The sequence below is a fragment of the Capra hircus genome, chromosome 14 (assembly GCF_001704415.2).
Source record: "Capra hircus breed San Clemente chromosome 14, ASM170441v1, whole genome shotgun sequence".
Taxonomy (NCBI): domain Eukaryota; kingdom Metazoa; phylum Chordata; class Mammalia; order Artiodactyla; family Bovidae; genus Capra; species Capra hircus.
The window spans coordinates 8,908,998-8,935,954 of record NC_030821.1 but is presented as its reverse complement, the minus strand read 5'-3'; the positions used below and the strand labels follow the sequence as shown (position 1 = coordinate 8,935,954).

The window sequence follows — 26,957 nt, the reverse complement described above, 5'->3', positions numbered from 1 at the left end:
TACTTTTCAGGGCTGTCTTAAGGATTAGAGACAATATAATGAAGTACCTGGCAAATAATGGATATTATAAAATGCTAACTATAATCTTTTAGACCTAAGAGAAGACCATGGAACAAGATGTTAGACATATATGGTGCTAGGAGTGCTTCTATGTTGACACTTCAACTCAGTTTTCAAATGTTGAGCCCGTTTGTTTTCTTAATGATTTCTAATTCATTTTCCCAAAGATTTCTAAATTCATAGCCACTTTTGAATGACATTTTCAGCAAAGAGAAAAATATCTGTTATTCTGTTGGCCACAGAATGACTTTCTATTAAACAGTTAATTTTGCTGTAAACTTTTTTATTGTTTCTACAATGATAATGTGTTCAGAATTTCCATTAAACTATTACTATACCTTGGTTCTCTAATTATTATAATGGATATCGTGCTTAATACTCCCACTTGCTTCTCCTCCATGTATCACCTTCACCAGGAAGCTGTCTTCCTTTTGAGATTGCATAGCACTGTGTACTTCCTATGACCAATTATTATCTTCTCCTTTGTATTATAGTGACTCATGCATATATCCTACCTTTACTACAAAGTTGGAAATATTGCAAAAATAGGGCCTCTTTGCAATGCTGTCACTCATCTAGCATTAGAAAACAGTGTCTGGCATATAATAGCTGTTCAGCAAATATTAGTTGAATGCTGCCTTAGATCATTTAGTTAAAAACCCAATGGATAGGGGCTAAAATTTTATGAATAGCCAACACTGCTAAGGCACTCTGCACAAGATGAGTCAAGGGAGGCACAGACACATTATATGCTCAGTCAGCAAAGTGAGAAAAGAAGGTTGGTGCTCTTCTGGAGATCTGACAGCTAGAGGAAGAAGCAGAAGTTCCAGTGGGGGTTCAAGAGGTTTAATGCAGCCTTGGGCATACAAGCAGGGGCAAAAGGAGGAATCAAACTAGGGTAGAGAGAAGGAATTCACTAGGTGCCAAGACAGCGTACACAGTATAAGGAGGCCCTGTTTTGACAGCAAAGCCAGGCTTGGCAAACAGAAGGCATTGCCTATGCTTGACAGAGGAAGAGCGCATTTCCAGTGAATGAGACAGGACAAAGGACAGGCTTGATGTGGACAAACAGTACGATGACATCAGGTCCTCAAACATCCAAACGCTTAGCTCTTCCAAACATTTAAAGTTTTACATTTTAATGGAATGAGTTTTGCGTTGTAATTCTTTTTGGGGATTTGGAACTCTTATCCTTGCTTCTTTAGTCTTTTCTTTAGAAGCTGTGGACAGTATGATAAAATGCCTTGTTAAATCTTGTGCTAAGACTGCCAGAGATTCTTTCCAACACTGTTGAATAAGAAATGCCAGTTCCCATAGGATTAACTTTGGGCTCTAAGGGAATAGTTTTTAGAGGTCACAGGGATCCTTTAGAGATTAGATGTCATGCTTGACCTTGACTACAGTTCCTCATAACACAACATAATTCTTCTTCATGACACTTTTCACAATTATAACTTTACATCTATTTGTATATTTGGTTACTTTTCCCCACTAAACCTAAGAGTAGGGACCCACGGATGTTTTCATTCCTTTTCGTACTGCCAGTATCTAGCAGAGTGCTAGTCTACTAGCAGGCACAAGAACTATTTGTTAAACACAGGAAAGGAGGAAGGCAGGAAGGGAGGGAGGTGATTGGGTTAGGGGTCATCCAAAAGGACCGTAAAAGTATGAAAAATAGAAACTATGGCTATAAAGACAATTTACAAACTACCAAACTCTGCTGAGAGTTGTCCTTATTTACTGTCAATTATTTAAGGTCAAATAAAAAGCTATCACAGACCATATCTTTGTCCTGGGCAGCCACACATGTGAACCACTCAAGGAGATCATTGCTGTACTACCACTGGACTTTATGATGCATGTCAAAATACACTGCACGGAATCAGAAATAAAGGCTATTTGTTTTTTTCGGGATTTTAAAGCTCTGAGTGACCTACCTATAAAGGATCTTAGTTTCTAGATGGTGCCATAATCATGACAGCCCTGTGCTTGATTAAGTTGGACTTTGAGAATGGCTTACATCCCATCCCATTCAAGTCGACACTCAGTGGTTTACTTAGTGGCAGTCAATAGGGACAAGACAAGGCCTCCACCCTCAAGAATTAAAATAAAGTCCTTCTTTGAACACTGTTGATATCCCAGCTCTTCAACAGTCCCAGGCCAAATGCGTTCATCCTATGTTACAGGACAGAGGCAGAGTCAAGATGGAAGAGTACCAGACATCACTTTCCCAACAAAGGTGCATCTAGTCAAAGCTATGGTTTTTCCAGTAGTCATGTACGGATGTGAGAGGTGGACCATAAAGAAGGCTGAGTGCCTAAGAATTAATGCTTTTGAACTGTGATGTTGGAGAAGACTCTTCAGAGTTCTTTGGACAGCAAGGAGATCAAACTAGTCAATCCTAAAGGAAATCAATACTGAATATTCATTGGAAGGACTGATGCTGATGCTGAAGCTCCAATACTTTGGCCATCTGATATGAAGAACCAATTCACTGGCAATGACCCTGATGCTGGGAAAGACTGAGGGCAGGAGAAGGGGGTGACAGAGAAGGTCAGGGAAGCTGGTGTGCTGCAGTCCATGGAATCACAAAGAGTTGGACACGCCTTAGTGACTGAACTAAAAAGCAAAAACTAAAGAACAAATAGTAATGAACAACACAGTAACTGAAGTGAAAAGTACCCTAAAAAGAATCTATAGCAGATTAACTGAAGCAGAAAAATAAGTGAGCTGGAAGATATTAATAGAATGGTGGAAACAATTGTCAAGGAGCAGAATAAAGAAAAAAAAAATCAGTCTGACAGTATCAGACAGCTCTGGACAACATTAAACATAGGAACATTTGAATTATAGGAGTCCTAGAGAAGAAGAGAAAGGGTCTGAGACAATATCTGAAGAGATTATAGTGAAAACATCCTTAACATGAGAAAGAGAATAGTCAACCAAGTCCAGAGTCCCATACAGGATAAACTCAAGGAGAAACATACAGAATCAAATATTAATCAAACCAACGAAACTAAATTAAAATTTAAAAATATTGAAAGGAGCAAAGGAAAATAATACAAGGGAATCCTCATAAGTTTATCAGCTGATTTTTCAGCAGAAACTACAGGCTAGAAGATAATGGCAGGATATATTTAAAGTGATGAAAGGGAAAAACCTACAACCAACATTACTCTATCCAGCAAGGATTGCATTCAGATTCAAAAGGTTTATAGACAAGCAAAAGCCAAAAAAACTAAGCACCATGAAACCAGCCTTCTGATATATGCTAAGGAATTTATCTAGACAGACAAAAGATAAAGAAAACATCCACAAAAACAAATCCAAAACTATTAGGAAAATGGCAACAGGAACATACATACTGATAATTACTTTAAATGTAAACAGATTAAAGCCTCCAACCAAAAGACATAGACTGACTGATTCAATACAGAAAGACGACCTGTATCTATGCTATCTACAAGAAACCAACTTCAGACCTAGGGACACATACAGACTGAAAGTAAGGGCATGGAAAAAAAAATATTACATGCAAATGGAAATCAAAAGAAAGCAGGAATAGCAATAATCATATCATACAAAATAGACAATATTTTAATGAATTTTTTAGTTGGAGGATAATTGCTTTATAGTATTGTCAGTTTCTGCCATGCACCAACATGAATCAGCCGTAGGTATACATATGTTCCCTCCCTCTTGAATCTCTCTCACCTCCCACCCAATCTCAGCCATCTAGATGGACACAGCACCAAGTCTGAGATCCCTGAATCATACAGCAAATTTCCACTGGCTAAATATTCTACATACTCTAATGTATATATTTCAACGTTAGTCCTTCAATTTGTCCCTCACTCTCCCTCCCTGTGTCCACAAGTCTGCTCTCTCTGTCTGAGTGTCCATTGTTGTCCTAAAGATAGGTTCATCAGTACCATCTTTCTAGATCCCATATATATGCATTAATATAGCATATTTATTTTTCTCTTTCTGACTTAGTTCACTCTGCATAATAGACTGTAGGTTCATTCACCTCATTAGAACTGACTCAAATGTGTTCCTTTTTATGGTTGAGTAATATTCCATTGTATATAGGTAACACAACTTCTTTATCTATTCATCTTCTGATGGGTATCCACATTGCTTCCACGTCCTGCTGCTGCTGCTGCTAAGTCACTTCAGTCGTGTCCGACTCTGTGCAACCCCATCCTAGCAACCGTAAACAATGTTGCAATGAACATTGAGGTACATGTCTTTTTAATTATGGTTCCCTCAGAGTATATGCCCAGTAGTAGAATTGCTGGGTCATATGGTAGCTTTATTCCTAGTTGTTTGTTGTTTTTTTTTAAGGAACCCCCATACCATTCTCCCTAGTGATTGTATCAATTTACATTCCCAGCAATAATGCAAGAGCGTTACCTTTTCCCAATACCCTCTTCAGCATTTCTTCTTTGTAAATTTTTTCATGCTCACCATTCTGAACAGTATGAGGTGATATTCTTTGTAGTTTTGATTTGTGTTTCTCTAATACTAGTGATGTTGAGCATCTTTTCATGTATTTATTAGCCATCAGTAATCAGTATGTCTTCTTTAGAGAAATGTCTGTTTAGGTCTTCTGCCCAATTTTTGATTGGATTGTTTGCTTTTCTGATAGTGAGTTGAATGAGCTGCTTGTATATTTTGGAGATTACTCCTTTGTCAGTTGTTTCATTTGCTATTATTCTCTTCCATTCTAAGGGTTTTATTTTCAACTGCTCACACCTCTGTTGTTTAGTCACTCAGTCATTTCCCACTCTGTGACCCCATGGACTGCAGCACTGCCAGTCTTCCCTGTCCTTCACTATCTCCTGGAGCTTGCTCAAACTCATGTCCATTGAGTCAGTGATGGCATCCAACTATCTCATCCTCTGTTATCCCTTTCTCCTCCTGCCTTCAGTCTTTCCCACCATCAGGGTCTTTTCTAATGAGTCAGCTCTTCACAGCAGGCAGCCAAAGTACTAGAGCTTCAGCTTCAGCCTCAGTCCTTCCAGTAAATATTCAGGATTTATTTCCTTTAGGATTGACTGGTTTCATCTTGCTGTCCAAGGGACTTTCAAGAGTCTTCAGCACCACAGTTCAAGAGCATCAATTCTTCGGGGCTCAGCCTTCTTTATGGTCCAACTCTCACATCCATACATGACTACTGGAAAAACCATAGCTTTGACTATATGGACCTTTGTCGGCAAACAATGAGAATTTTATTAATACTTCTTTTTTCAATCAAGATTCATTTATTTTCCTTCTCTGATTGCTGTGGCTAGGAATTCAAAAACTATGTTGAGTAACAGTGGTGAGAGTAGGTACCCTTGTCTTGTTCCTGAGGAAATGCTTTCAGTTTTTCACTGTTGAGAATAATATTTGCTGTGAGTTTATCATATATGGCCTTTATTATGTTGAGGTATAATCCTACTATACATATTTTCTGGAGAGGGTTGTTTTATTATTAAATCATAAATGGGTGTTGAATTTGATCAAAAGCTTCCTCTGCATCTATTCAGATGATCATACAGCTTCTAGCTTTCAATTTGTTTATATGGTGCATCACATTGTTTTATATGTATGTATTGAAGAATCCTTGCATCCGTGGGATAAAATCCACTTGATCACAATGTATGATCCTTTTGATTTGCTGTTGGATTCTGTTTGCTGGAATTTTGTTGAGGATTTTGCATTTATGTTCATAAGTGATATTGGCCTGTAGTTTTCTTTTTTCTTCTAGCATTTTTGACTGGTTATGGATTCAGGGTGATGGTGGTCTCATACGTTCAGTTTAGTTTTCCTTCTTCTACAATTTTCTCGAGAAGTTTGAACAGTATAGGTGTTAGCTCTTCTCAAAGATTTTGATAGAAATTGCCTGTGAAGCCCTCTGGCCATGGGCTTTTATTTGTTGGAAGATATTTTACTACTCTATTTCCATGCTTGTGATTGGTCTGTTCTTAATTTCTATTTCTTCCTGGTTCAATTACAGAAGGTTACACTTTTCTAAGAATTTGTCTATTTCTTCTAGGTTGTGAAATTTATTAGCATATACTTACTTGTAGTAGCCTCTTCTGATCCTTTGTATTTCTGCATTGTCTGTTCTAACTTCTCCTTTTTCACTTCTAAGTTTATTGATTTGAGTCTTCTCCCTTTCTTTCTTGATGAGTCTGGCTAATGGTTTGACAATTTTATCTTCTCTAAGAACAAGCTGTTAGTTTTATTGATCTTTGCTATTGCCACCTTCATTTCTTTTCATTTCTGCTCTGATCTTTGTGATTTCACTCCTTCTACTAACTTTGGAGCTTTTGTTCTTCTTTTTCTCTTACTGCAAGTATAAGGTTAGGTTGCTTATTTGATGTTTTTCTTGTTTCTTGAGGTAGGTTTGTATTGTGATAAATTTCCCTCTTAACACTGCTTTAATTGCAATCAATGTCTTGAGATGAGTGTTTTTCAATTCCTCTTTTATCTCTTCACTGACCTCTTGTTCATTCAAAGTATGATGTTTAGCCTTTATGTGTTTGTGTTTCTATAGTTTTGTTTTGTTGTTGTGTTCTTTTTCCTGTATTTGGTATCTAATCTGAGAGTACTGTGGTCAGAAAACCTGCTTGAAACAATTTCAATTTTCTTATAATTTACCTTGGCTTGATTCGTGACACAAGAGGTGATCTATCCTGGAGAAAGCTCCATGTGAACTTGAGAAAAAGTGAAATCTGCTGTTTGTGGATGAATGCCCTGTGGATATCAATTAGGTCCAATTGGTCCAATGGATCCATTAGAGCTTGTGTTTCCTTATTAATTTTCTGTCTGGGTGATCAATTAAGTGTTAAAGTCCCCCAATATTACTGCCTTACTGTCGATTTCCCCATTAATTGTTGCTAGCATTTGCCTTATTTATTGAGGTCCTCTTGAGTGCATATATATTTTTAATTGTCACTTATTCTTGGATTGATCCTGTAATCATTATGTAGTGTCCTTATTTCTTGTAACTATTTTAAAGTCCATTTTATCTGAGTATTGCTACTCTTTCTTTTGATTTCCATTTGCATGAGTATCTTTTTCACGTTCATTCTGTAGGTGTCATTACCTCTGAATTGTGTCTCTGGTAGACAGCATATATAAGGGGTCTTGTTTTTGTATCCATCCAGTAATTCCATGTGATTTGGTGGTAGCATTTATTCAACTTACATTTAAAGCAATTATTCATATGTATGACCAACCTAGATAGCATATTCAAAAGCAGAGACATTACTTTGCCAACTAAGGTCTGTCTAGTCAAGGTTATGGTTTTTCCTGTGGTCATGTATGAATGTGAGAGTTGGACTGTGAAGAAATCTGAGCGCCAAAGAATTGATGCTTTGGAACTGTGGTGTTGGAGAAGACTCTGGAGAGTCCCTTGGACTACAAGGAGATCCAGCCAGTCCACTCTGAAGGAGATAAACCCTGGGATTTCTTTGGAAGGAATGATGCTGAAGCTGAAACTCCAGTACTTTGGCCACCTCATGCGAAGAGTTGACTCATTGGAAAAGACTCTGATGCTGGGAGGGATTGGGGGCAGAAGGAGAAGGGAACGACAGAGGATGAGATGGCTGGATGGCATCACTGACTCGATGGACATGAATCTGAGTGAACTCCGGGAGCTGGTGATGGACAGGGAGGCCTGGCATGCTGCGATTCATGGGGTCACAAAGAGTAGGACATGACTGAGCAACTGAACTGAACTGATGATTCTATTACCACCTACTTTATTGTTTTGGGGTTTTTTGTAGGCCTTTTCTTTCTCTTATATTTCTTCTCTAGACACAACTCTTTAGTATTTTTTGTAAAGCTGGTTTGGTGTTGCTGAATTTTCTTAACTTTTGCTTGCCTATAAGCTTTTGATTTCTCCTTCAAATAGGAATGAGATCCTTGCTCAATAGCATGTTGGTTGTAGGGTTTCTCCTTTCATCACTTGAGTATATCAAGCTACTCCCTTCTGGCCTGCAGTTTCTATTGAAAGATGAGCCGTTAGCCTTAAAGGGATTCCCTTGTATGTTATTTGTTGCTTTTCCCTTGGTGCATTTAATATTTGTTCTTTGTGTTCAAATTTCATTAGCTCGATTAATATGTGTCTTGGCATGTTTATCCTTGGATTAATCCTGTATGGGACTCTCGGGGCTTCCTGGACTAGAATGGCTATTTCCTTTCAAATGTTAGGGACATTTCTAATAGAATCCCCTCAAATATTTTCTCAATACTGTTTCTTTTTGTCCTCTTCTTCAATTTGTATATGGGTGTGCTTAATGTTGTCCCAGAGGTCTCTGAGACAGTCCTTGTTTATCCTTAGCCTTTATTTGGCTCTGCTTCCTTTATCCACCAATCTATCTTCCAGATTACTTATCCATTCTTCTCCCTTAATATTTCTGGTATTGGTTTCACCTAGTGTATTTTTAATCTCAGTAATTTCGTTGCACATTGCAGATTGTCTCTTCTTTATTTCTTCTAGGTCTTATTAACCTTTTATCATATCTTCTTGATATGTGCATCCAGTCTATTTATCTGAGCCTCTATTTTATTTTCAAGATTTTGGATCAACTTTACTATCGTTATTCTGAATTCTTTTTCAGGTAGAATGCTTATTTCCTCTTCATTTCTTTGTCTTATGGGTGTTTCCATGTTCCTTCATCTGCTACACGTGTCTCTGCTTCTTCATTTTGCTTAATTTACTGTGTTTTGTGTCTTCTTTATGTCAGCTGGAAGATCATGGTTCTTAATAATTGTGGAGTCTGTCCCCCATGGGTGGGGGTTGGACTAGTGCTTTGTGAAGATTTCCTGGTTGGAAGGACTTTTGCCTGTGTTCTGGTGGACAGAAGTAGATCCTGTGTCTCTGAAGGGCAGTGCATGTCCAGTAGTGTGTTTTGGGGTGTCTATATATTTGGTATGGTTTTGGGCAGCCCGTCTGCTAATGTGCAGATTTTGTTCCTGTCTTCCTGAAGGACTGGTGTGGGGTGTCTGGCACTGGAGCTTGCTGGCCTTTGGGTGGGCTTGGTCATAGTGTTGAGATGAAGGCCTTTGGGAGAGCTCATGCCAGTTAACATTCCACGGGGTCGGAAGTTCTCTGATGGTCCAAAATCCTGGACTCAGGTCTCCCACCTTGGGGGTTTACGTCTGACCCAAGACTTCACAGGCCATATAGCATAGAAGATAAGACCTGAAGATTAATGGTGAAAGCACACTGAACAGCCCAGAAAACCCACAGAAACTCACATCCTTACAAAGAAAAAAGGAGAGAGAAAAAGAGGAAAAAGAAAAAAAAAGTGAGGGGGGATAAAAACAGGAGTCAAAAAAGAAGAGAGCAATCAAGCCAATAAATCCTTAAATGAAAATGAATAACAAAACCTAGACTAGCAAGAATACAAAATCAAAAGCATAGCCAAAAATGCAACATAACTAAAGGGTACTTTGTTGACTTTGCCAAGAAAGGTCCATTTTTTCAAAGCTATGGTTTTTCCAGTAGTCATGTGTGGATGTGAGAGTTGGACCATAAAGAAGGCTGAGTGCCAAAGACTTGATGCTCTCGAACTGTGGTGCTGAAGACTCTTGAAAGTCCCTTGGACAGCAAGATCAAACCAGTCAATCCTACAGTAAATCAACTCTGAATATTCATTGGAAAGACTGATGCTGAAGCTAAAGCTCCAAAACCTTGGCCACCTGATGTGAAGTGCCAACTCACTGGAAAAGACCCTGATGCTGGGAAAGACTGAGGGCAGGAACAGAAGTGGACATCAGAGAATGAGGTGGTTGGATGGCATCACTGACTCAATGGACATAACTCTGCACTAACTCTGGGAGACAGTGAAGGAAAGGAAAGTCTGGTGTGCTGCAGTCCATGGGGTCACAAAGAGTTGAACATGACTTAGCAACTGAACAATAACAACAACTGTAAAAATAGGGAAATTTATTTAAAAATAAGATAGTTTTAAAAAGTAAAAAGTTATACAAAATAAAAATGGAATAATATAGAAAGACCAACACTAGAATAATATGAAAAAGAATAAGAAAATTATATGAGTGGTAGTAAGAGGAATGTCCTTCTGATTTCTGTGTTTTCCATCCCACATAGTGTGCTCCAGTCAATGTGCTTACTCAGAAAGTTCTCTAGAATTTCTAGGAAGGTCTCTGGACCTGTGTGGGCAGAGTAGGGTCAGCACAGTCTCAGACCTGGGCTTACTCCAGCCTGTATTTGCTCCCAAGGGCCACAGCTGCCCCTATAATCCAGTCTCAGGCTAATCGCGAGGATTTAGTTTGCTACACCTGAAGCTGCAGGAGCTAATTCCCTTTCTATTCTTCAGTCACATAGCCCCTGGTGTTCAGCTTTGGTTTGGGGCTAACCTTTGCTTGTAGGTCGCCCTCCAGTGTCTGTTCCCCACCTAGGCAAGACGGGGCAAAGACCAAGGCTTATTAGGTCCACTTTTTCAATCGGGCTGCAGAGAAGGTAGTATATGACATCACTCAGCGTGATGTACCAATGAGTGTCTGCAGTAGTAGAACCTGTGGTATGTCGTTATAGTCTGAGATGTCACGTGTGCTCTCCCAGAGGAGTTGGCCTTGGGTTATGACTCCCTAGGAAGAGCCAAGCTGCTCAAGCTCTGGGCAAGGTGTGGGCAGTAACCTGTGCCTGCTCACCACCTGGTGGCAGATGTTATCTGGGGTTGGGACCCCAGCGGCAGTGTTTTGTCTGCTGTCAGGCACTTCCCCTAGCTTTGGCAGTAGCTAGTGGCTTATGTTTCCTGCTCTGGGATCATAAACAGCAGTCACACCTAATGCCAGCAGCACTCTTACTGGTTTGGCCAGTTTTGGTGGCCACTGATGGGCACGCAGCCATTGTCTGTTGACTGCACGGAGTTAAGAATGGCCTGGAAAGAAAGATCTCTTTCCTCTCTGGGACGGCCAGTCTTTTCCCTCAACTCCCCCAACTGTGTCGTACTAGACCCCTCAGAGTATCTTTACAGCAGCCAGCACCAGTGCTCTCTCCTGGGGCCGAAACCTGAGCCTGAGCCTCAGCACCCCTCCCCTTCCTCTGCTGCAGGCAGGCATGCCAGCCGCTCTCTGGCTCTTACACGCTGTTCGGCAATGACCTCTGTGGTGAATTCTCTCCATTTTGCCTTCTGAGCACCGGCTGTTGCACTTCCGTCCACCCTGTCCATGATGGGGTTTCAAAGTGTGCGGAAACTTTTCCTCTTTCATGACTCCCTTCCCAGAATGCAGCTCCCCATCCTGAAATTTTCTCTTTTTTTTTAATCTTTATCTTTTGCCCTATCTCATTCTAAGGAGACCGGCTTGCCTTTTTGGAAGTCTGGGTTTTCCTTCCAGCATGCAGAAGGTGTTCAGAAGGAGCTGTTCTATATGCAGATGAATTTTTGATGCATTTGTGGGGAAGGAGGTGATGGCCCCATCTTATTATTCTTCCATCTTGGAAGTCCTCCTCAAAATAGACTTTAAAATACTGTTTCAAGAGACAGAGAAGGTCACTACATAATGATAAAGTAATTAAACCAAGAAAAAGATTTTAACAATTACATTTATGCACCCACCATAGGAGCACCATAGGAACATCTCAATAAATAAGGCAAATGCTAACAACAGTAAAAGGTGAAATCAAAATAGTAAGGTATTTTAACACCTCAAATATACTAATGGACAGATCTTCAAGGCAGAAAATAAATAAGGAAATACAAGTTTTAAATGACAAAATACACCAGGTAGATTTAATGGATATCTATAGGACATCCCAGCTGAAAGTGACACAATATAGAATCTTCTCAAGTGCACATGGAACATTCTCTAAGATAGATCATATTTTGGGTCACAAATCAAGCCTCAGTAAATTTAACAAAATCAAAATTTTATCAAGCATCTTTTCTGACCACAATACTATGAGATTAGAAAACAAGTATTAAGTTAAATATTAAAATAAAAACACGCTAGCTAAACAATACATTACTAAATAACCAAGAGATCACTTAAGAAATAGAAGAGGAAATTTTAAAAATACATAGAAACAAATGACAATGACAACATGATGACCCCAAACCTATGGGAGGCAGTAAAAGCACTTCAGAAAGGGAAGTTCATTGCAATTCAACGTCACCTCAAGAAACAAGAAAAATCTCAAGTAGACAATCTAACCTTACAACTAAAGCAACCACAGAAGGAACAATAAAACCTAAACTTAGTGGAAGAAAAGAAATCATAAAGATCAGAAGAGAAATCAATGAAACAAAAATGAAGAAAATGAGAGTAAGGATCAATAAAAGTAAAAGTTGGTTTTTTAAGAAGATAAAATTGATAAACCATTAGCCAGATGCCTCAAGAATAAAAGGGAGAGGATTCAAATCAGTAAAATTTGAATTGAAAAAAGAAAAATTACAACTGACACTGCAGAAATACAAAGGATCATAAGAAAATATTACAAGTAACTATATGCAAACAAGATGGATAAGCCAGAAGAAATGGACAAATTCATACTAAAGTACAACATTCTAAGACTGAACCAGGAAGAAATATAAACAGACCACTCATATGTAATTAAACTGAAACTATAATTATAATCTTCCAACAAATTAAGGTCTGGGACCAGATGGCTTTACAAGCAAATTCTACCAAACATTTAGAGAAGAGCTAATGCCTATCTTTCTCAAACTATTCCCAAAAATTGCATGGGGAGGAACACTCCCAAACTTATTCTATGATGGCACAATCACACCGATCTCAAAACCAGACAAAGACAGCACACACACAAAAAAGAAAATAACACGTCAATATTATTGATGAACACAGACACTACAATCCTCAACAAAATACTAGTGAAAAGAATCCAACAACATATTAAAAGGATCATACACCCTGATCAAATGGGATTTTTCCTAGGGATGCAAGATTCTTCAACATTTACACAATTCAATCAGTGTGCTACACCATATTAACAAAAACTAAAAACCATCTGATAGTCTCAATAAATGCAGAAAAAGCTTTTGACAACATACAAAACCCATTTACGATGAAAACTCTCCAGAAAGTGGACATAGAGGGAACCTACCTAAACATAATAAAGGTCATTAAAACAAACCCACAGCAAATATCATTCTTGAGAGTAAAAAACTGAAATCATTTTGTCTAAGATCAGGAACAAGGCAACAATGTCCACTCTCAGTACTATTATTCAATGTAGTTTTGAAAGTCCAGGCCAAGGCAATCAGAGAAGGAAAAGAAATTTTTAAAAATCTCAGTTGGAAAAGTAGTAGTAAAACTGTCACTGTTTGCAGATGACATGATACTATACATAGAACATTCTAAAGATGCCACCAGAAAACTACTAGAGCTCATCAGTGAATTTGGTAAAACTGCAGGATGCAAAAGCAATGCACATAAATCTCTTGTAGTCCTATAACCTAACAACAAAAGATCAGTAAAAAAAAATTAAGAAAACAATCCTGTTTACCATTTCAAGAAAAAGAATAAAATACACAAGAATAAACCTACCTAAGCAGACAAAAAACCTATGTGAAGAAAACTATAAGACACTGATGAAAGAAATCAACGATGACACAAATGGAGAGACATACATACCATGTTCTTGGATCGGAATAATCAATATTGTGAAAATGACTATACTACCTAAAGCAATCTATAGAGTCAATGTAATCTCTATCAAATTACTGATGGCATTTTTCACAGAATTAGAACAAAAATTTTACAGTTTGTATGGAAACACAAAAGACCCAGAATAGACAAAACAATTTTGAGAAAGAAAGTGGAGCTGGAGGAATCAGGCTCCCCAATTTCAGACTATACGACAAAGCTACAGTCATCAAGACAGTATGGTATTGGCCCAGAAACAGGAATATGGATCAATGGTACATGATAGAAAGCCCAGAGATAAACCCACAGACTTACGGTCACCTAATCCATGACAAAAGAGGCAATAATACACAATGGAGAAAAGACAGTCTCTTCAATAACTGGTGCTGGAAGCAAAGGAAACTATAAACAAGGTGAAAGACATCCCTTAGAATGAGAGAAAATAACAGCAAATGAAACTGACAAAGCATTAATCTTCAAAATATACAAGCAGCTCATTCAGCTCAATACCAGAAAAACAAACAACCCACAGAAGACCTAAATAGACATTTCTCAAAAAAAGATATACAGATGGCTAATAAACACATGAAAAGCTCATTATTAGAGAAATGCAAATCAAAACTACCATGAGATATCACCTCACACCAGTCAGACTGTCCATCATCAAAAAAATCTACAAACTAAATGCTGGAGAAGGTGTGGGGAAAAGGGAACTGTACTGCCCTGTTGGTGGTAATGCAAATCAATGCAGCCACTATGGAGAATTCATGGAGATTTCTTTAAAAACTAGGAATAAAACTACCATATGACCCAATAATCCCACTATCTGTCATATACCCTGATGCTGCTGCTGCTGCTAAGTCGCTTCAGTCGTTGTCTGACTCTGTGCAACCCCACAGACGGCAGCCTACCAGGCTCCCCCATCCCTGGGATTCTCCAGGCAAGAACACTGGAGTGGGTTGCCATTTCCTTCTCCAATGCACGAAAGTGATAAGTGAAGTCGCTCAGTCATGTCTGACTCTGAGGAAACCATAATTGAAAAAGACACATGTACCACCAATGTTCATCACAGCACTATTTACAATAGCCAGGACATGGAAGCAACCTAGATGTCCAACCTAGAAAGATGAATAGATAAAGAAGTTATGGTGCATATACACAATATGACTTGGACAGAAAAAGGAATACATTTCATTCAGCTCTAATGAGGTGAATGAACCTAGAGCCTATTATATAAAGTCATGAAGAGACTTTACATATGCATATACATGGAATCTAAAAAGATGGTACTGATGAACCTACCTGCAGGGAAGCAACAGAGACACAGACATAGAGAACAGACTTGTAGACACAGGGGGAAGGAGCAGAGGGTACGAATTCAGAGAGTAGCATTAAGACAAACATTATTATATGTAAAATTAGAGAGCCAGTGGAAATTTGCTGGATGAATCAGGGAGCTCAAATCCAGGGTTCTGTGACAACTTAGAGGAGTGGGATGGGTGGGAGGAGAGAAGGAGCTTCAACAGGAAGGGGACATAGGTATACCTATGTATACGGCCGATTCATGTTGATGCTTGGCAGAAACCAACACAATTCTGCAAAGCAATTATCCTTCAATTAAAAATAAATTAAAAAGCAAAAAATTAATTTTTTAAAAAAGTGGTGCTGGGAAAACTGGAGAAGTACATGTAAAAGAATGAAACTAGAACACTGCTTAATACACAAAAAATAAACTCAAAAAGGATTAGAGACTATAAAAACTCTAAGATGAAAACACTGGTAAAACACTCTTTTGATAAAAATTACATCAAGATTTTTTTTGACCCACCTCTTAGCATAATTAAAATAAAAATAAACCAATGGGATCTAATTGAAAGCTTCTGCACAGCAAAGTATAAGCAAGTTGAAAAGACAACTCTCATAATGGGAGAAAATACTTGCAAATGAAGAAACTGACAAGGGATTAATCTCCAAAATATACAAAAAACTCATGAATTCAATATCAAAACAAACAACCCAAGGACAAAAATAGGCAGAAGATCTAAATAGACATTTCACTGAAGAAGACATACAGATGGCTAAGAGGCCCATGAAAAGATGCTCAACATCACTAACTACTACAGAAATTCAAAACTACAATGAGATATCACCTCACACTGGTTAGAATGGCCATCATCAAAAAAAATCTACATACAAGAAAAAAAATCTACACACAGGAAATGCTGGAGAGGGTGTAGAAAAAATGGAATCCTCTTGCACTGTTGGTTGGAATGTAAACTGATATAGCCACTATGGAGAAGAGAAAGTAGGTTTCTTAAAAAACTAAAAAACTAGAACTATTATATTATCTAGCAATCCCACTACTGGGCATATACCCCAAGAAAACCACAATGCAAAAAGAAACATATACCCCAGTATTCAATGCAGCACTATTTACAATAACCAGAACATGGAAGCAACAGAAATGTCCATTGACAGATGAACAGATAAAGAAGTTGTGGTCCATATATACAATGGAATATTACTCAACCATAAAATGGAATGAAATCAGACCCTTTGTAGAGATGTTGATGGACCAGAGCCTGTCATACAAAGTAAAATAAGTCAGAAAGAGAAAAACAAACATCTTATATTAATGTGGAATCTAGAAAAATGATATAGATAAACCTATTTGCAGGGCAGGAATAGAGACAGACATAGGGAACGGACGTGTGGATACAAAGCCGGGGTGGGGAGGGCTGGATGAATTGGGAGATTAGGACTGACATATATATACACTGCTGCTGCTGCTGCTGCTGCTGCTGCTAAGTCGCTTCAGTCATGTCCGACTCTGTGCGACCCCATAGATGGCAGCCCACCAGGCTCTCCCGTCCCTGAGATTCTCCAGGCAAGAACACTGGAGTGGGTTGCCATTGCCTTCTCCAGTGCATGAAAGTAAAAAGTGAAAGAGAAGTCGCTCAGTCACGTCCGACTCTTCCCAAACCCATGGACTTGCAGCCCACCAGGCTCCCCCACCCGTGGGATTTTCCAGGCAAGAGTACTGGAGTGGATTGCCATTGCCGTCTCCATATATACACTACATATGTAAAATAGCTAGTGGGAACCTGGAGCTAGCTCAGCTCAGTGTCCCTGATGATACAGATGGGCGGGATGGGGGAGGGACGGAGGTCTAAGGCAAGGGGATGTATGTATACATACAGCTGATTCACTTTGTTGTACAACAGAAACTAACAGAATACTGTAAACCAATTATACTCCAACAATAATACAAAATAAATTATAGGACATCAACCATTTCTTTCAAGTCATTAGAAGCGATTTGAAAATTTCCAGTTTCACAAGTCAATTACCAAAGAAAAAAGAGATAAAGTCTGTATTCTCTAAAGACTCTGGTCCCACTTATCCCTGTGTTGTTGCTGCTGCTCCTACGTCGCTTCAGTCGTGTCAGACTCTGCAGCCCCATAGACGGCAGCCCACTAGGCTCCTCTGTCCCTGGGATTCTCCAGGCAAGAATACTGGAGTGGGTTACCATTTCCTTCTCCAGTGCATGAAAGTGAAAAGTGAAAGTGAAGTCGTTCAGTCGTGCCCGACTCTTAGCGACCCCATGGACTGCAGCCTATCAGGCTTCTCTGTCCATGGGATTTTCCAGGCAAGAGTACTGGAGTGGGTTGCCATTGCCTTCTCCGAGCCTTGTGTTGCTAGTCAGACCATAAAGGTGATAATAATTTTAATAGCAACATTAATTTAATTCTCAAATGTGAAGACAAAGACCTTGTTTTTTTCACATCTGTATCCTCAGGACCAGCATAGACACAAGATGATGAATGGTAAGTATTTGTCAAAAGAATGGACATGTAAAACGGAGAGTTGGAACAATATATGTATTAATAGTATTTAAAACTGCCATCTTCAGACAACTCAGGTTTTCTAAGTGCATAAAATAATAAAACAACAGAGCTGAGAGCACCTCAAGAGACTTCATTTTATACATGTATTCAATTGTTGACCTTGAAAAGCAACTTAATCTCTTTCTGAATCATAAATTTTATTATCATATCAGTGATAATAATAACTTCCTTGAAAACTTCCTTCCTAGCATTGTGCCAGCACTCAATACATGGGGGATGCTACTATTCTATCTCATACCATTTTGTATCAAAATGGTACAAAAATTTAGAAACATTACTTTTAAATTAGGAACTTAAATATCAAGACTATTTTAATGCCATGTAAGTGTTTATATATACATATATATATATATATATATATATATATATCATGGGGGAGTTTCAATCATTATTAATAAAACTACAAACTGTAGCAACAAAAAAAGAATTCTAATTAACTTTAGAAAAACACATTCCTGGATTTTATAGAAAATTGTTAAGAGTAAAAATTATCATCTTTGAACTATGACATAAGCATGACCAAGTTATGAAGACCACAAGGACTCTTACATCATTTCACCTGAAAGCCACAACGTGTCCTGCCTGCTTTTTCTGTTGTATTTTTTTCCTTAGCACTAATCACTACCTCACATTCCGACTTCTTCTGCTGTTTCTTGCATCTCTTCTGACTATAGCATAAGCTCCATGAAGGCAGGTTATTTTCACCTGCTTTTAATTGCTAAGTTACCTGAGACATAGATGGTACTCAACACTTAAGTGTGGCTTTGAAAAAATGAAAGCAGAAAATAAGGCCCATAAGAAAGCCTTCCTCAGTGATCAATGCAAAGAAATAGAGGAAAACAACACAATGGCAAAGACTAGAGATCTCTTCAAGAAAATTAGAGATACCAAGGGAACATTTCATGCAAACATGGGCTCGATAAAGGACAGAAATGGTATGGACCTAACAGAAGCAGAAGATATTAAGAGGTGGCAGGAATACACAGAACTGTACAAAAAAGATCTTCACCACCCAGATAATCACAATGGTGTGATCACTCACCTAGAGCCAGACGTCCTGGAATGTGAAGTCAAGTGGGCCTTAGAAAGCATCATTACGAACAAAGCTAGTGGACGTGATGGAATTCCAGTTGAGCTATCTCATATCCTGAAAGATGATGCTGTGAAAGTGCTGCACTCAATATGCCAGCAAATTGGGAAAACTCAGCAGTGGCCACAGGACTGGAAAAGGTCAGTTTTCATTCCAATCCCAAAGAAAGGCAATGCCAAAGAATGATCAAACTATCGCACAATTGCACTCATCTCACATGCTAGTAAAGTAATGCTCAAAATTCTCCAAGCCAGGCTTCAGCAATATGTGAACCGTGTACTTCCAGATGTTCAAGCTGGTTTTATAAAAGGCAGAGGAACCAGAGATCAAATTGCCAACATCCGCTGGATCATGGAAAAAGCAAGAGGGTTCCAGAAAAACATCTGTTTCTGCTTTATTGATTATGCCAAAGCCTTTGACTGTGTGGATCACAATAAACTGTGGAAAATTCTGAGAGAGATGGGAATACCAGACCACCTGACCTGCCTCTTGAGAAACCTATATGCAGGTCAGGAAGCAACAGTTAGAACTGGACATGGAACAACAGACTGGTTCCAAATAGGAAAAGGAGTATGTCAAGGCTGTATAGTCACCCTGCTTATTTAACTTCTATTCAGAGTACATCATGAGAAACACTGGGCTGGAAGAAGCACAAGCTGGAATCAAGATTGCTGGGAGAAATATCAATAACCTCAGATATGCAGATGACACCACCCTTATGGCAGAAAGCGAAGAAGAACTAAAGAGCCTCTTGATGAAAGTGAAAGAGGAGAGTGAAAAAGTTGGCTTAAAGCTCAACATTCAGAAAACGAAGATCATGGCATCCAGTCCCATCACTTCATGGGACATAGATGGGGAAATAGTGGAAACAGTGTCAGTCTTTATTTTGGGGGGCTCCAAAATCACTGCAGATGGTGACTGCAGCCATGAGGTTAAAAGACGCTTACTCCTTGGAAGAAAAGTTATGACCAACCTAGATAGCATATTCAAAAGCAGAGACATTACTTTGCCAACAAAGGTCCATCTAGTCAAGGCTATGGTTTTTCCTGTGGTCATGGATGGATGTGAGAATTGGACTGTGAAGAAAGCTGAGCACCAAAGAATTGATGCTTTTGAACTGTGGTGTTGGAGAAGACTCTGGAGAGTCCCTTGGACTGCAAGGAGATCCAGCCAGTCCATTCTGAAGGAGATCAGCCCTGGAATTTCTTTGGAAGGAATGATGCTAACGCTGAAACTCCAGTACTTTGGCCACCTCATGTGAAGAGTTGACTCACTGGAAAAGACTCTGATGTTGGGAAGGATTGGGGGCAGAAGAAGGGGATGACAGAGGATGAGGTGGCTGGATGGCATCAATGACTCGATGGACATGAGTCTGAGTGAACTCCGGGAGATGGTGATGGACAGGGAGGCCTGGTGTGCTGCCATTCGTGGGGTCGCAAAGAGTCGGACATGACTAACTGAACTGAACTGAAGATTAAATACCTATGTTTAGTTGGTGAACAGCTGAACAGGTTGAAGTACCCACGACTTCCAGATACTCATCCAGGGCTCTTTTCAGCTCTCCAAGCACTCTCTTTTCGGAAAGTTTTGTTTTCTCTGTTAGCAGCTGGCAAAATGAGCAATATTTCTGAAATGTGTAAATAATCTCTATCCATCATTTGCGGATTTCTAGCACATTTGAGGTGCTTCTAGAATGGGCTTCCCTGGTAGCTCAGAAGGTTCATTCACCTGCAACATGGGAGACCTGGGTTCGATCCCCGGGTTGGGAAGAACCCCTGGAGAAGAACTGTGTAAATAATCTCTACCCCTCATTTGAGGGTTTCTAGCACATTTTATTTGAGATGCTTCTTCAACACCATTATAAAAGGGAAATACATTTTTTTTCCAAAATTCCACAACATTGGAGATTCTATATGAAAAATATTGACTAGGTCATAACAGTCAAACAATAATGCCATGAGCCTGCATGTTTGTAAAGCACTTTAAAGATGGACCACAAAAAGCCTAATTTCTATCAGCTGAATTCTTCTTTAAAAGTAAGATGTGATTTCTTCTTTAAAAGTTAAGAGCTGAGCTGAGCCAACACCCTGTTAAAGGAAACTGAGCTGGGAAGTCAAAATTTAGAGTCTCTCCTAATAGTCAAAGGATGAGGAGGAAAGTAACAAAGGAGCCACAAGAAGACAAACTAATGATCAGACTCATCATCTTTTTTTACCTGCGGAAGTATATTTTGCAATCTATACTCTTTACTAAACAACTATTAATCAAACAGGAGAGAAGAACACACGTTTTCAAATACGCAAAAGTTCAAAAAATCTAATTACCACATACCTAGTCTAGGGTGGGGCTTCCCAGGTAGTGCTAGTGGTAAAGATCCTGCCTGTCAATGCAGGAGACAAGAGATTCAGGGTCCATCCCTGAGTTGGGAAGATGTCCTGGAGGAGAGCATGGCCACCCACTCCAATATTCTTGCCTGGAGAATCCCATGGACTGAGTAGCCTGGCGAGCTACTGTCCAAGGGGTCACAAAGAGTTAGATATGAGACTTAGGATACACGCAGATCGGGATGATGCCTGGAGAATTATTTCTAGAAAATAAGTGAGTAAACCAAAAAAAAAGAAGAAAATATGGTTACAGGAAACACTGATTCCAATTCAGGAGAAATGCACAAGGATATTCGAGCAGGAAGTATTCACCTAACCTAGATTAGCTTAAACTGGGGCAGGAGGATGGAGGCTCCTGGAAGGAAGTCACCCAAGGAAAAAGCACATTTGATAGGATATGTAATATGATCAAGTTCAAAATGAGGCCATGACAAAGGAAAAAGGTACTAGAATAAGTGAAAGACATCAGGAACTCCAAGGTAACAAAAACAGTATATAAGGACAAAAATATAATCATAGTACTTTGATTGGCTCCATGTACATTTCCTAAAGGAAATCAACGCTGAATATTCATTGGAAGGACTGATGCTGAAGCTGAGGCTCCAATACTCTGGCCACCTGATGCGAAGAGCTGACTCATTAGAAAAGACCCTGATGCTGGGCAAGATTGAAGGTGGGAGAAGAGGACAACAGAGAACAACATGGTTGGAGGCATCACTGACTCTACGGACATGATGTTGAGCAAACTCCAGGAGATAGTGAAGGACAGGGAAGCCTGGCATGCAGCAGTCCATGGGGTCGCAGGGAGTCAGACACAACTGAGCCACTGAACAAAATGATACTTACTTATTAACAATATACATTTTAGAATTTTAGAATTCTCCAAGACAAAGATTTAATCATGGTTATTACTGGGTACATTGTAAATACTATACACCTCATAAAAGTAAGAAGTTTATAATTTGTGAAGAGGAAGAGAAAACGTGAGCTGAAAGTAGATTACAGATCCTAACGCTGCCATCTTACCAAGTGGAGAGGAAAAAGACTGTAGATGATGAAAAATAAACAAAGGTTGGGAGATTAGGACTGACACATACACACTACTATACATAAAACAGATAACTAGTAAGTATCTACTGTATAGTGCAAGGAACTCTATTCAGTACTCTGTAATGACCTATATGAAAAAGATAATGCTGTTTCTCACCTGGGTCAAGTTGCTTATCTCTGGGCACACTTTGGAAATTTGGTTATTCTGAAGGTACAGTGTCTTCAGGCCTGGCAGTTTTTCTAACACAGAGGGCATCTTTGTTATGTTCTTTCCATTTAAGGTTATGATTTTAGTGTTTTTACCACCCTTCAGTGCTCTTATTAATAACCTTTCAGCCATGGGTATGGAAGAGAAACAGGTTCCTTATTACCCATCTTTGGAATCTCTAATTGCAGAATTGGTGTGTCATGGAAACAAAAACATTCTGAGATCTATCATGCTGAAGGTGGGAGCAATGGATAATTTCCTGCGTAAAAGGTAGGGAAGGAAAATAACTGATTCCAGGTTTAGGGCAGCAAATGTACAAGATGAGCCTAGAATATCTTATACCAGAAACATGGCATTACCAAGGACTAATGAGATCACATCAAAAGAACATACCAGCGGGCTTCCATTAGTCTAAAATGGGAAAATTTGAGAATCACAAAGAATGACGAATGGACCAAAATAAATTAAAATCTAGAGCTAATGGTATCATAAAAATAAAAGAAAGCCTCTGATTACATTGGAAGTTGCTGGGGAACCAACTCTTAAGACTGAAAAATAATAAATGGAAAAAAACGAAGCACTTATTCTGCTTTTCCAGTACAAATCATATTTTTGTGTAACCTAATAAAGTTCTTACTCATTGAAAAATTGAAGCCAATAAATGAGGAAGAAAAAAATAGATTTAGAAAAATCACCATTTTTGTAAAACTAATGAAATAATGGATATATAAAGATAATTGGATGCTAAATGCATTAGGTGAGAGGTTGACAGGGAACTTTCCAAGTATGAAATCAGGTTAATTACCTACTAATCAATTTTACCATCACTAAAATTGAGAAAATCATATATTGTTTTTAGGTTTATCATGGTGTCATACAATAAAAATTACACAGTATCAATATTAAATATTCTTAAATCTGAGCTTAATCATGCTTCTATATCTAAATACCATTTACAGAAAATATGAGGGATAGAAAAAAGCTAAATTAATCTCAGGGAAACAGTCAGACAAATCCCCAAACTGGGAAATTCTATAAGGCAAATGATATACAATATTTAACCAACAAGTTATGTCACTAATAAAAAGATGGGAAAACTGTTATGAAAAATGAGACTTAAGAAAAACAACAGTCAAATGCAGTCTGTGAATCTTGTTTAGCTCCTGATTTGAATAAAAATATTTCAGAGTCAACTGAGGAAATTTGATCATGGACAATGTATCAGATAACAGGAATTACTAATTTTATTATGTATAATAATGACATGGTAGTACTCTTTTCTTAAAATGTACCCAACATTTAGAAATGGATCTGAATTTTCAGGTGAATTTTTTTTTAATAAGTGGGGCAGAAAAGTGAGTGGAAAAAATAGATCAAATAAGATTGACCAAACATTGGTAATTATTAATGCTCAGTAATAGGTAATAGGGGTTCATTATATTATTCTTACTATTTTTTGTATAATCTTTGAAAATTTCCAAATGAATGATTAAGACAAAGGCAAAAGAGTAAGGGAAAAGAGATAAGGGCAAAGATATTTGATTAGAACCCCACTTGGGCTAGTTATGAGGCTTGGAGGCATTTGGACTACATATGCACCACATCTGGAGGGCTCATGTCCAAAACCTTGAACACTATAAAATGCATTCTGCATGCAAAGTACTCAGAACACAATTCCATCTTCCTCTGTAACTCCCTTTATTCATTCAACAAACATTTAGAAGCACCTACTATGTGCGACACTGTTCCACTGGGGATAAAAGAATGAAATAAAATGACAAAAATATCTCAATGAAATTACATTCTAGAAGGAGGAGAAAAAACAAGCAAATAAGTAAGGTGTTAGATGGCACTAGATGCTACAGAAAAAAATAATAAAACAGGTAAGAAGTTTGCAATTTTAGAGTAACCTGAGAAGGCTTCACTGCAAGGGTGCTATCAGAGACGGGAGCTTTTCCAAATAAGATGGCGAAGCAAGCGCAAAGAATCATCATTAAATTTATACAGGTTATTATAATGAACATCAGTATCATCATAACACTAAAATAAAAGGTGCTGATTAATAGAGTTCCAATTGCTAGAATCATCATTTTGGGGGGTACTTAATCACTGCTCTTTTTATTGAAATATCTCTTCCAAACCTTCCAAACCTATTTTCCAATGTCTTTATTTTGATACTCTTTTAGTTTCCTAAGAACAATCATGATGTTACTATCTGAACAAATTATAAAACTTTGTTTTAAAAAAAGAAGTCTCAAAATACTCATCTCCTCTAAAGTAATGCTGCATGACTAGGACCCCAGCTGACACTGTCTAAATGGGTCATTTTTTTCCTGCTTTAAATGGGTAAACAGGCCAATACAATCTACTACTGCTTTTTTTTTTTAATTAATTTTCCTAACCTAGAAAATCTGGTAAACATTTTTAATTTCTCCTCTCTCCAGGCTCCTCTGCCCAGAGGATTCTCCAGGCAAGAACACTGGAGTGGGTGCCATTCCCTTCTCCAGATCTTCTGGATTCAGGGATTGAACCCAGGTTTCCTGCATTGCAGGCAGATTCTTTAATGCTGAGCCACCAGAACGACCAACCCCAGACCCTAGGTAACCACTAATCTCCCTTCTATCTCTATATGTTTGCCTAGTCCAAACATTTTATACAGATAAGAACATATGTGTCTTTCACTCAATGTAATGCTTTCAAGGTTCATCCAGAGTTATAGCATGTACCAGTACCTCAGTCCTTTTTATTGAATAAAAATACTCCATCCTATATTTATTTATCTACTTATCAGTTGATGCACATTTAGATTGTTTCTGCTTTTTCGCTACTACAAACAGTGCTCTGTACAATTTTCTTGGGCGTATACCTAGGATAGGTCAAATGGTACCCTTTCAGGAACTGCCAGATTGTTTACCAAAGTGCCTTGGTCAGTTTATATTCCTACCAGCAATGTACAAAAGCTTATCTTTTCATTTTTTACTGTCACTTTTGACCCAAATTGATACAATCAATCCCTTTAAAAAATTTTGCCTTGTAACAGTTCATAATTCACTCCATCAGACAAAAGCCACATCCCAAAACTCTTTGCAATAGCCTTTCTCTATTATAGGTTCCCAAATGAAACAACTGTGGGACAGTAAGAATTTTAGAAGCTCTCTGATCTGCTGATTAGGAAATGCCTTTAATATTTCTGAGATCCTAACAAAGGGATTCACATATGCCCTAGGCTTCATCTTTGGAGTTCATTTTCCTGAGAGTTCCCCGATTTGGTCTCTATCTGAAAGTTAAAGTCTTAGTTGCTCAGTCATATCTGACTCTTGGCGACCCCATGGACTGTAGCCCACCAGGTTCCTCCATCCATGGAATTCTCCAGGCAAGAATACTGGAGTGGTTGGCCATTCCCTTCTCCAGGGGCACTTTTCCAACCCAGGGATCGAACCCAGGTCTCTTGCATTGCAGACAGATTCTATCTGAAACGTACTCCTTAATTTTACCATAATTTACTGTCTGGCTGGCTGAAGCACAAGCCTGGAATCAAGATTGCCAGGAGAAATATCAATAACCTCAGATACACAGATGACATCCCCCTTATGGCAGAAAGCGAAGACCTTAACAGCCTCTTGATGAAAGTGAAAGAGGAGAGTGAAAAAGCTGGCTTAAAACATTCAAAAAACTAGTATCATGGCATCCAGTCCCATCACTTCAAGGCAAATAGATGGGGAAACAATGGAAACAGTGACAGACTTTATTTTTTTAGACTTCAAAATCACTGCAGATGGTGACTGCAGCCATGAAATTAAAAGATGTTTGCTCCTTAGAAGAAAAGCTATGACCAACCTTGACAGCATATTGAAAAGCAGAGACATATTACTTTGCCAACAAAGTTCCATCTAGTCAAGGCTATGGTTTTTCCAGTAGTCATGTATGGATGTGAGAGTTGGATTATAAAGAAAGTTGAGTGCCAAAGAATTGGTGCTTCTGAACTATGGTGTTGGAAAAGACTCTTGACAGTCCCTTGGACTGCAAGGAGATCAAACCAGTCAATTCTAAAGGAAATCGGTAATGAATACTCACTGGAAGGACTGATGCTGAAGCTCAAACTCCAATCCTTTGGCCACCTGATGCACTGGAAAAGACCCTGACGCTGGGAAAGATTGAAAGCAAGAGAAGGGGATGACAGAGGGTGAAATGGTTGGATGGCATCACCAACTCAATGGACATGAGTTTGAGCAAGCTCTAGAAGTTGGTGATGGACAAGGAAGCCTGGTGGACTGCATTCAGTCCATGCAGTTGCAAAGAGTCAGACATGACTGAGTGACTGAACTGAACTGAACTGAACTGTCTGGAGTGGCTAAGAATGAGAAAGTTTTGCTTTGCTTTTCAAACCCCCAAAATTTGCAGCTCATTTATATTTAATAATTTTTCCTCTTGCTTGCCTTTCTCCTCCATCTAGAAGAATCCAGACAGCACCTTCAATACTCTCTAGAAATCTCGTCAGGGAGATCACCCAGCTGATGAGATATACTTATTTTTCACGTGAATGCTTACTGGCATCATTATTAAACTTTCTTCTACTATGTAACAGAAATTACTTTTCTTCCAAATTCTAATAATATTTTCCTCAT

At 38.6% G+C, this 26,957-nt stretch overlaps 1 protein-coding gene across 1 annotated transcript in view; it reads right to left on the bottom strand.

The window, feature by feature from the left end:
- The window catches only part of LRRC69 (leucine rich repeat containing 69), a 76,025-nt gene extending 53,561 nt beyond the window's left edge, over window positions 1-22,464 (bottom strand). Inside the window, exon 1 of the mRNA XM_005689249.3 lies at window positions 22,282-22,464. Coding sequence (XP_005689306.2) covers window positions 22,282-22,464 — 183 coding nt within the window. The remainder of the gene's footprint in view (window positions 1-22,281) is intronic.